We start from the raw sequence: 12,094 nt of genomic DNA on the forward strand, positions 1-12,094 counted from the left end.
GCTAAGCTGTACATCACCAATAAGGGGGAGGATCTTGCCACCTCAAGGTGCTGAAACTCTGCCCATCTCAGCCACATTATTGCCCTGGTGCTTGAACCTACAACCTTGAGCGTTTCTCAACCTGTAATTGTCTGGATTGTGGCCACAAGGCTCTCATCACAATGTTGGGATGCAGCGTTGTGCATCCCCTCACTTAAATACTCACCGAGACGAGTGATGCAAATTGCAAATAGTGATATTTGAGATCCTTTGAGCATGCTCTGGAAGTGCACATTGTAGCTTCGGACAATGTTGAGGAGAGCAATGGGATAGGAGTGAGGATGTACTGAAGCTGAAGTCTGCTCTTTATTGGCAATGACTCGTAACCCTGAGGGCTTCACAATGTCTGAGAATTTTGGAGTTCAAAAGGGCCAGGGCTGGCCATGAGGGGACAATGTGTCTCTTAAAGAGGAGGCATTTTAATGTCTGACACGCAAGTGGCTGAATGTCGACATCCTCAGGTGGCCCACATGAGTAGTAAGCTGAGGATAAAAGCAGGCCAGCTTCCCTAACTGAGAGTGTTGGGTGTTAATGTGATAAAGCAGAAGGTGACACAGAGGATTGAGTCATCTCAGAATAGATGCACACCTGTGGAACATCCTCGGCTTCCTTGGCCCAAGTGCCACCTATCAGTTTCACCATCGGTATTACACAGAATGCGTTGTCCAGTTGCTGGAGATGGATCTCCTTGAGGAGCTTTGTCACATTGAAAGCATATGGCTATGAGCTCAATGAGGATAGTGGAACAGCCCCTGGCTCTTGTAGGCTGCCGTTGTGACTGAGATGCTGGAGAGATGCTCGAAGAGGCAGCACCTTCTGACGTCTGATGCTGAGTCTCCCTCCTCCAGTTAGCACCTCATCTCAGCAAGGACACATGCTCCCGAGGTTTTGTCCTAGTTCAAAGGATCAGGACGATGTGAGCTTCATGTGTAACTACTCATTCTCATATTGAAGTGCATGGTTGAAATGAGAGCAAGAGCATCGCTGGTGTTTCTGTTGGCCCATGATGGAGGGCACTTGTCCAAGAGGGTACTCACTGCAACTTGTCATCCTCCTCATGGAATCTGGTGGCACTGAGGGCCTCCTTGCATGCCTGCCTGGTCTGACCCATGCTATGGCCTCTTTCCCTGTAGCCTCAGCTTCCTCCAACTCAACGCCCTCATCCCCTTCGATGTCCTCCTCGTCGGAGGAGACATGCAGCTCCTCCATGTCAGCACCGGGCAAGTCCTCCCACTTTGCAGCACCGATTTGTGCAGCACACAGCAATCCACAATGATCTGTGAGACCCTCATCTGTTCCACCAGATCTGTCCAGGCATCGGAATCGCATCTTTAAGATCCCTAAGGTGTGGCCCACTAATGTTCGGTTAGCAGCATGAGCCTTGTTGTAACTGCTCTCTGCAGGAGTCTGAGGCAGCTGCATGGGCAACATCAGCCACGTCCTTTGCAGATATGCTTTGGCACCGAGGAGCCACCATGGATCCTGTATGGTCCCTCGAAAATGTCCAGAATCTGCAGATGCTTCCTGGGAATCTGGCACAAACCTGCATGACAAATTTCTCATGGTCTCAGACAATCTACACATGGAGTGAGTGGTAGCCTTTCCAGTTTATGATTTGCAGTACCTGTTACCAGGGAGCTTTTATAGCGTAATGAGTGCAGTCAATGGCACCCTGCACCTGTGGGAATCCGGAAGTCTCAACAAAGCCTAGTGCTCTGGCTTCCTGGCTTGCTTGACCTCTGTTGAAGTTGACATAGTTGCGGGCCTTGGCAAAAAGGGTGTCTGTGAGCTGTTGTATGCATTTGTACGTGGATGCTTGAGAGATCCCACAAAGGAGCCCTGGAAGGAGCCACCGACATAGGTGTTCGGAGTGGCCATTACTGTCACAGCCACTGACAATGGTTATCCTCCCAGTCCCCATGAGTTGATTCCTAGAGAATGTGGCAAATATGAGTCACCAGATCCCTGGACATATAGAGCTGTTGGCGACACTGGTTTTCGCTCATCTGCAGATAAGACATGTGAGGTCTGTACACCCTCAGTCTTGTGAGCCACCTATGCATGAGGTTTCTGTGAGTCTCATCCTCTGTGTCCAGAGGGGGCCCTGCTGGCCCTTGGTCTTGAGGGTTTTGCTCCTCCCTCTGGTGAGCCAGGCACCTCCATCACAATCTTCTCCTCCTCCTCTCTGCCTGTGTGCGATTGTGCAGGCAGCAATAAATCCAGGCTCCATCTTCCTGCTGGTCTCCTCTCTGCAGTATCAATGAGAAACAGACAACAGTCAGCATTAGTCTCCAAAGGTCTTTCTGTCAATGACTCGTCAATGAATGTGGTTTTAAGGGCTTTGTTCCCGAATCAGCAACTACTCGCCCCTGAAATGATGGCCAGTGTGGGGTACGTTTCATAGTGCTCCCACCCCCCCTCTCCTTTACGTGACTGACTGCTATGACATTGCTTTAGCCAGGTGCTTGGATGTGCTGCTTTCAGTCCAGGCACTGGGATCCTCATTCACTGCACTCAGAGACTGCACTTTTTGGAATAAATATGAGAGTAAATGTTTACTCAGGAAATGAGATTATTTGAGGGGGGCCTGAGGCTTCTCTTCTGTGAACCATTCAGCGCCACAATTCTAACAGGCTTCTGAGACTTGTCCATTCACCCAGTTGCTCTAGAGTGCGTTATCGCTCTGGGGAATTTCCACACTGTGAAAAAGAGGTTAAAACAAGGAGATTGATTGGTACCACATTGCTGGATTAGTCTTGCATGAATGCGTGTCATTGCTTCACTTTGCTGATTCCCTGCATTGTCATTGAAAGGCTCCTAACATGTCTCAGCTGTGCATCTCTCCTCATTTGGGAATGCACAGTTCAGCTGGATGCCCCTTTAATCGGACACCCCCATGCATGCACCTGCCCTCCAGTCCACCTACAGAGCCCTCACTAGTAGTGCTTCTCCTCATTTTAATTTTGTACTGCGTCATCACTGTAGATTAGAAGGTGGTGGTGCAGAACTCTCACTACCAGACCAGCTTGGACCCTCCCTGTGTGAGTATGGAAATCCCTTCCATCGTCTCGGAGGAGCTTAATGTTCAGGTTTCCCTCCCTCACAGACTCTCAATCTTCTCCCTGTATTCCTTGATCCCATCATGATTTAGGTACACATCCATTTGTTAGCCCTTGAACATTTTGAAGTGGATGTGCCTATGCCCCATTTGGACCTCATTCTTCCCTATCTTGAGGCCACTTACACAGTTAAACATACCCCAAACCCCCACACCCTTGGATACGCCCACAATGCCTTTTCCCCATCTGTAGGCAGCAGATATCTCCCCTGACTGTGCCAGCTGCAGCCCATTATGATTCCAGAAACCCCCATTGACCGAGGCGTGTGATGTTATGACCACGCCCTGCGCATAACATGCTAGCACAACTGAGACTGGCCTGACATGCCCTCCCTCTCCCTGGACTGGGACAAGGACAGCCTTTGTAAGCTGAACAATGTAAACTGAAGTGCTTCTTCACTCAGCGAATCTCCTGTTCTGGCCCCAAGTGGCGTATGTCCTTCTGCAACATTCTCTCTCCCCATCCTGGCGCTGAGGACTAATCCCGCATCCTCCCCCCAGTCGTGTGCCTGAGTGCAACCTTCCCCACTCGTAACCCCCCAGTACAGCCCTAGCCCTGCAGCCCCTTCCCATGACTCAGGCCAGTCCGCCCTTCCCCGCTGAAGCCCTGGCCCTGCAGCCCCTTAAAAGCCACCCTGCCTTATCACTTGTCTGGTAGGAGGAGACTTGCCTGTGACACTACTCTGAAAATGATGTGATGCCGTGAAGCCTGGTGCTGATTACCATAAGTGCTGCGTGATACAAGGTAGGCAAACAAACCTAGAAGTCATGAGCGACGTGCAGGTTGCTTATATACCATTGTGAAACTAGTCGTTCTAATTGCACACCGACATGCCCTGATGATCCAGCATGGGGGATGATTCCGGCATGGAGTCCTTATAATGCGATGCAAATATATTGAAATGATGTTCCTGACATGCCGTGGTGAGAAACACACCCTGCCATTGCCGGCCGGAGTATACAGCCGCAAACTGCTTTTATGACAACGTAAAACTGATTTTTAGCCTTCTCGTAACATTTTCCAACCCTGCACGCCATGTCACTCACTGTGAACAGGAATGGAAAATCCCGGCCCTGATAACCTGCCTGCAATCCCTGCTTCCAAAATCCAGCCATTGGTTGCCTGACATGTCCATCTTGCACTAACATTCAGTTGGAAATGAACAGACTCAACAATACCCAATTGGTTGATTCTTGATTAAAGAGCCAAACTATCCTTTGTCATATACCAGTGTGTTTTTGCAACTAATAAAAACTGACGTTCAAAGAACATGAACAAAATACATGATACATAATTAATTTTTAAATTCCCCCATCCTTTTTCTTTTCCCCTGGGTTTTTCCTAGCAACAACCTGGACAATAATCTTCAATTCCTGGAAACTCCAAGGAAAACCCAGAGAACTGGCACCACCATTCCAACGGCTGCTAGCGATTTAGTTACCCTGCATATATGCTCTTTTAGTTAAACCAATAGTAAAAAAGGGACAAATCAACAAATTCACATAAGGTCAAATGAATAAATAAACGGGGCAGCTCCTTAAAGGGAAACTGCAACAAAAAGACAAAACACAAAGGAAACTTACAAAGATCAAACCAAAATGTGATTTTCGGGGTCAGTAATGAACCCCAGTCCCAGTGGTGCCCACCGGTCACAGAAGGCCTCGATTGTACCGGTGGACCCCGCTTGCTTCCTCTCCAAGGGCACCCTGCCACGAACATAGCCATGGAAGAGGGGGAGACAGTCAGTCAGACGACCCCCTTGACCACCTGCTGCCTGGACCTGTTAATGGTCACTTTGGCCAGGTCCAGGAACAGGCTTACGAGGAGGTCCTCCTCCCTCCCCGTCCCTCTCCACACCGGGTGTGCATATAGGTGGACATCTGGATGAAGGTGCCTCTTGCATCGTGCTTCATTTCCTCAGTGTCGAGCTTCAACCGTAACCAATGTCCACCTAGAGAAGGGCGATGGACACTTCATGAACTGAACTCCAATTATTCCAGGAGAGGAGAGAGGAATTGGAAAGATGTTCATAATTACCCAAATAATGAACTAGTTACAAGTGTGTCTCTGTGACAAGCATAGAAATGCACACAGCTTACCAGATTAATCGTAAACCTCCTTAGTGGAGGCTCATTAAAACATCAAATATTTGTCACAGTAATTGCAGCTCTGTGCCAGGAAATATGACATGGTAATGTGCACTGTCATTTAGCGTTGCTGTGAAGTCGGTGATAACAGGCATTCTATTGGAGAATTCCAACTGTTAGAAACAAGTTGACTAGACAGCACCATTATTGAGGCTTTTGACTGATTTCACACTCAATGGGCCAGTCCATCAGTGCTTAATCCTGCTTAATAGGTCGTTGCATTGAGGCTGTAGATATGCCAGTCTATTAATGATCCTCTGTCCAGGCAGGCCAGTCTATCAATGATCTTCTGTCCAGACAGGCCAGTCTATTAATGATCCTTCTACCAGACAGGCCAGTTTATTAATGATCCTCTGTCCAGACAAGCCAGTCAATTAATGATCCTCCTTCCAGACAGGCCAGTCTATTAATGATCCTTCTCCCAGACAGGCCAGTCTATTAAAGATCCGTGCTCCAGACAGGCCAGTCTACTAATGATCGTCTGTCCAGACATGCCAGTCTATTAATGATACTCTGTCCAGACAGGCCAGTCTGTTAAAGATTGTCTGTCCAGACAGGCAAGTCTATTAATGATACTCTGTCCAGACAAGCCAGTCTATTAATGATCCTCTGTCTAGACAGGCCAGTCTATTAATGATCCTTCTCCCAGACAGGCCAGTCTATTAATGATCTTCCTTCCAGACGGGCCAGTCTATTAATGATCCTCGCTCCAGACAGACCAGTCTATCAATGATCCTCTGTCCAGACAGACCAGTCTATCAATGATCCTCTGTCCAGACATGCTAGTCTATTAATGATACTCTATCCAGACAGGCCAGTCTACTAATGATCCTCCTTGCAGGCAGGCCAGCCTATTAATGATAAAAGCAAAATACTGTGAATGCTGGAAATCTGAAACAAAAACAAAAATAGCTGGAAAAACTCAGCAGCTCTGACAGCATCTGTGGAGGGAAAGACAGAGTTAATGTTTCGAGTCCGTATGACTCTTCTTCAGATCTGAAGAGAAGTAAAGATGCGGTGATATATATACTGTTTAAGGGGGGTGGGACAGGTGAAGCTGGACAGAAGGCCAGTGATAGGTGGAGGCAAAGGAGAGATTGCAAAAAATGTCATAAACAAAAGGTCAAAGGGGTGTTGATGGTGGTGATACTGGCTAAAGGAGGTGCTAATGGTGACGTAATAGGGACCGTTCCCTTCGGGACACCCAGGTCCACTCCTCCATCATCTCCTACACCTCAACCCCCTACCATGGTACCTTCACATGCAATCGCAGAAGGTGCAACCCCTGCCCCTTTACTTCCCCTCTCCTCACCGTCCAAGGCCCAAACACTCCTTTCAAGTGAAGCAGCATTTCACTTGCACTTCCCTCAATTTGGTCTGCTCCCAATGCGGTTTCCTCTACATTGGAGAGACCAAACGCAGACTGGGTGACCGCTTTGCGGAACACCTTCGGTCTGTCCGCAAGCATGACGCAGACCTTCCTGTCGCTTGTCATTTCAACACAACACCCTGCTCTCACGCCCACATGTCCGTCCTTGGCCTGCTGCAATGTTCCAGTGAAGCTCAATGCAAACTGGAGGAACAGCACCTCATCTTCCGATTAGGCACTTTACAGTCTTCTGGACTTAACACTGAGTTCAACAACTTCAGATCATGAACTCTCTCCTCCATCCTCACCCCTTTTTTGATCCCCATTTTTTAATATTTCTTTTTTAATTTTCATATATATATATTTTCCCCACCTATTTCTATTATTATTTTTAAAATTTATTTCCACTCATTGTTTTATTTTAGCCTATTTTAGCCCATTTTAGCCTATTTTGATCTTTTTTTTCCACAGCGTCCCCTCTTCCCATCTCCCACCCCCAGGGCCATCTGTCAGTTGCTCATTCTGCTTTTTACTCCTATTGTCACCATTAGCACCTCCTTTAGCCAGTATCACCACCATCAACACCCCTTTGACCTTTTTATGACATTTTTTGCAATCTCTCCTTTGCCTCCGCCTATCACTGGCCTTCTGTCCAGCTTCACCTGTCCCACCCTCTTTAACAGTATACATTTCACCGCATCTTTACTTCTCTTTAGTTCTGAAGAGGAGACATACGGACTCGAAATGTTAACTCTGTTTCTCTCTCCACAAATACTGTCAGAGCTGCTGAGTTTTTCCAGCAATTTTTGTTTTTGTTTCAGCCTACTAATGATCCTCCCTCCAGACAGACCAGCCTACTAATGATCCTCCCTCCAGACAGACCAGCCTACTAATGATCCTCCCTCCAGACAGACCAGTGTACTAATGATCCTCCCTCCAGACAGACCAGTGTACTAATGATCCTCCCTCCAGACAGACCAGCCTACTAATGATCCTCCCTCCAGACAGACCAGCCTACTAATGATCCTCCCTCCAGACAGACCAGTCTACTAATGATCCTCCCTCCAGACAGACCAGTGTACTAATGATCCTCCCTCCAGACAGACCAGTGTACTAATGATCCTCCCTCCAGACAGACCAGTCTACTAATGATCCTCCCTCCAGACAGACCTGTCTACTAATGATCCTCCCTCCAGACAGACCAGTCTACTAATGATCCTCCCTCCAGACAGACCAGTCTATTAATGATCCTCCCTCCAGACAGACCTGTCTACTAATGATCCTCCCTCCAGACAGACCAGTCTACTAATGATCCTCCCTCCAGACAGACCAGTCTATTAATGATCCTCCCTCCAGACAGACCAGTCTACTAATGATCCTCCCTCCAGACAGACCAGTCTACTAATGATCCTCCCTCCAGACAGACCAGTCTACTAATGATCCTCCCTCCAGACAGATCAGTCTATTAATGATCCTCCCTCCAGACAGACCAGTCTATTAATGATCCTCCCTCCAGACAGACCAATCTATTAATGATCCTCCCTCCAGACAGACCAGTGTACTAATGATCCTCCAGACAGACCAGTCTACTAATGATCCTCCCTCCAGACAGACCAGTCTACTAATGTTTCTCCCTCCAGACAGACCTGTCTACTAATGATCCTCCCTCCAGACAGACCTGTCTACTAATGATCCTCCCTCCAGACAGACCTGTCTACTAATGATCCTCCCTCCAGACAGACCAGTCTACTAATGATCCTCCCTCCAGACAGACCAGTCTACTAATGATCCTCCCTCCAGACAGATCAGTCGATTAATGATCCTCCCTCCAGACAGACCAGTCTATTAATGATCCTCCCTCCAGACAGACCAGTCTATTAATGATCCTCCCTCCAGACAGGCCAGTCTAGTGTTGATCCTCCCTTCAGACAGGCCAGTCTATTAATGATCCTCCCTCCACACAGGCCAGTCTATTAATGATCCTCACTCCAGACAGGCCAGTCTATTAATAATCCTCACTCAACACAGGCCAGTCTATTAATGATCCTCACTCTAGACAGACCAGTCTATTAATGATCCTCCCTCCAGACAGACCAGTCTACTAATGATCCTCCCTCCAGACAGACTAGTCTACTAATGATCCTCCCTCCAGACAGATCAGTCTATTAATGATCCTCCCTCCAGACAGACCAGTCTATTAATGATCCTCCCTCCAGACAGGCCAGTCTAGTGTTGATCCTCCCTTCAGACAGGCCAGTCTATTAATGATCCTCCCTCCAGACAGACCAGTCTATTAATGATCCTCCCTCCAGACAGGCCAGTCTATTAATGATCCTCACTCAACACAGGCCAGTCTATTAATGATCCTCCCACCAGACAGACCAGTCTATTAATGATCCTCCCTCCAGACAGGCCAGTTTAGTATTGATCCTCCCTTCAGACAGGCCAGTCTATTAATGATCCTCCCTCCAGACAGACCAGTCTATTAATGATCCTCACTCCAGACAGGCCAGTCTATTAATGATCCTCCCTCCACACAGGCCAGTCTATTAATGATCCTCCCTCCACACAGGCCAGTCTATTAATGATCCTCCCTCCAGACAGGCCAGTCTATTAATGATCCTCACTCCACACAGGCCAGTCTATTAATGATCCATTCTCCATACAGGCCAGTCTATTAATGATCCTCCCTTGAGACCAATACTTCTAATCTGTTTTGTGTGTACTAGTTAGATGTGGTTTCTGACCTCGCCTGTGTAACCGTAAACGATGGGATGAATTTTAATAACTGAAGAAATAGTATAATGTGAAGTAGCAAAATGTAGGGAAGAATGCATGAAAATGCCATTATACATTGTTTACCAGTACTTTTTAACAGTGGTTAGCATAATAGATTTAAAAATGGAATATCTATGATGCTGCATCAACTCTTGACTGTCATCCTTACCCCTCCCCTCAGTCTCTCGCAGCCCACACCCTCTGCCTTGACTAGAAATGCAGCAATCTGCTTCCTGTCTCATCTGCCTGTCAATTTCTACATCAGAATTAGAAATTAGAAACACTTGTCATTTCCTTGCCCTCCTTTGTGAATACATCGTGAAGGAAGGAGTGTGGATGGAAAGGAAATTTGGTGCAATTTGTCAATTCACATATTTAGAATTGCAAAGAAAAATATTAATTTGATCTTTGTTTCTAATCTAATTTATTAAACTTCTCTTTGTGAATTGTCAATGCCCCATTTGTAGTAGGTAGGTGCCTTTGATCGTTGCTTCCTCTGTTGTTATTCTTGTTGTCTGAGTTTAGATGCTTTCCTTTTTTGCCCCCTCTGGTAATAAAATTGGATTACAATGATGGATATTTCTAATTAATAACAGAATCTGATGAGCTTGACTTTGTGAGCGAGTGGGATTTGCATGACTGGAGGTGGTGCATTCCTTCACAGCACTATTTCACACCAGCCCTGTTTCATCTACCTAATCCAGATTTCTCAAGGGGCTTCTTGGATCGAAGGAAGACCCTTCAGAAAGAGTTGAAGCATTCATTATAATTACTGTTCATTTGTCAAGACAGAAATATGCTCTAGTGCTGCTTTCCCTCTCTCTTCCTTTGCAATCCTTACAAGCCCGGTTTGGTTGTAATTGCAAAATGCTTTTTAAGTCTTATCTCAAACCTGACATCTCTATCCAGTCCCAAGTGCAGAAATGCTAACCCACAAGCTTGAAAATCAAAGTTTCCTTTATAATTGGTGTGTGTGTGTGTGTGTGTGTGTGTGTATATTTTGAATAAACAAAATAATTCAGCCAAGAAGTAACACTTTGATCAAAGATGAACAAATAAATAATCTTTCATGATAGATAAATGGAATTAGAATGCATCAGCTGGCATTTTCAGGATTTTTAATGCTGGTCAAAGCATTTTGACAAGATAATTGCTGCATCCCAAATGAGTTTCCGTGCTGGGAATTCTAACACCGCCCAATGGCTATGCACATAATATTGATCACGGAGTCCCTCAGGGCACTTCCCTCTGATTCCTACAGGTTCCTCAACGCAGTTTGTTCCCTGTTTTCGGCATGGTGTGACTGGTTGAGGGTGAATGGATGCGCTTTCAGTTTTCTTTTTGTGAACATTTCAAACACATTTTCCCTTCACCGTTATGACCCCTGCTGACCCTTGCTGTTCCCCCATTCTGTTGTTTTGATTGGCAGGACCCCTCTGATTGCAGCTGGCGTGATTGGTGGGCTCTTCATTGTGGTCATTCTGGCCCTGGTGTTTGCTGTGTACGTGAGGAGGAAGCGCATCAAGAAGAAACGGGCCATGCGACGGTTTTTGGAAACTGAGGTAAAATGGACTAAAAGGATCTCTTTTGCAGAGACCATTTTGTTTTAAAATTCTCCAAATGCATTTTTAAAAAATGGCCAAGATAAATAGTGAAATATTGAAATAAGCTTTCTCTGGCAAATGGAAATCTTTTGGCCAGTTTTAAGAGTTAGAAAGTTCACTTTGGTTTCTCATGCACCATTCTGCCCCTCGCATTTAGCCACCAGCCCAAGGCCCTGTGGGTCAGCTTAGTTGAACCTGAGTTTACAACGGGTTATGCAATGGGCATTCCGATCAATTAGCAGTCAAAACTCCTGATCCTTACAATTGCAAACCTTGAATTTAAAGCAGGTCATTCATAATCAGCTAAGTGCCCATCAGGTAATTAGGAAACAGTAATGTTCCTTCCTCATTGGTTGTTCAGGCCATGAATACATGCCATTCCTCTATCAACAGTAGCTTGATGATTTTCTTATTTGTAATTGCCCTTGTTCAGAGGGCATTTTTAACAGAGGGTCTGGAGTCACATGTAGGCCAGACCAGGTAAGGACGGCAGATTTCTTTCCCTGAAGGACATTAGTGAACCAGATGGGTTTTTACGGCAATCGGCAATGGTGTCATGGTCATCATCAGACTTTTAATTCCAGGTTTTTTTTAAATTCAGTTCAAATTTCAACATCTGCCATAGTGGGACTCTAACCCAGGTCCCTAGAACATTACCCTGGGCCGCTGTATTACTAGTCCAGTGACAATACCAGTCACCAAAGAACCATCTGCTCTCAGTCCCTACCCCAGATTGCTCATTCTTCGAAATAAGCCAACAAGGAATTAATTTTAACCCATTGTCTCTGTTATCTCAGTCAAGCCACTACGGCTATCATGGCTCCAATAGTGAGGGAGGTAGTGTTATGCATGGCAGACTGAGCCGATTTAGAAAGACACAAATTAGGTAGTTTGTAGTGTGACACATTCATTGATAATGCTGAGGCCACAAATAACATTCATTATTCCCTCTAGTACAGTCTCTTCCCATTTACATCTGTGACTCTTCCCATGCCCTCTGCCTCTTTAACATTTTCAGTTTTCTTGACCCTAATGGTC

General features: G+C 46.2%; 1 protein-coding gene across 1 annotated transcript in view; it reads left to right on the plus strand.

Annotated features, from left to right (window-relative positions):
- Positions 1–12,094, plus strand: part of LOC144686417 (receptor tyrosine-protein kinase erbB-4-like) — a 974,945-nt gene that overhangs the window by 646,994 nt on the left and 315,857 nt on the right. The window contains exon 17 of the mRNA XM_078551583.1: positions 10,882–11,014. Coding sequence (XP_078407709.1) covers positions 10,882–11,014 — 133 coding nt within the window. The remainder of the gene's footprint in view (positions 1–10,881; positions 11,015–12,094) is intronic.

This window comes from Cetorhinus maximus, chromosome 11 (assembly GCF_964194155.1).
Source record: "Cetorhinus maximus chromosome 11, sCetMax3.hap1.1, whole genome shotgun sequence".
Taxonomy (NCBI): Eukaryota; Metazoa; Chordata; class Chondrichthyes; order Lamniformes; family Cetorhinidae; genus Cetorhinus; species Cetorhinus maximus.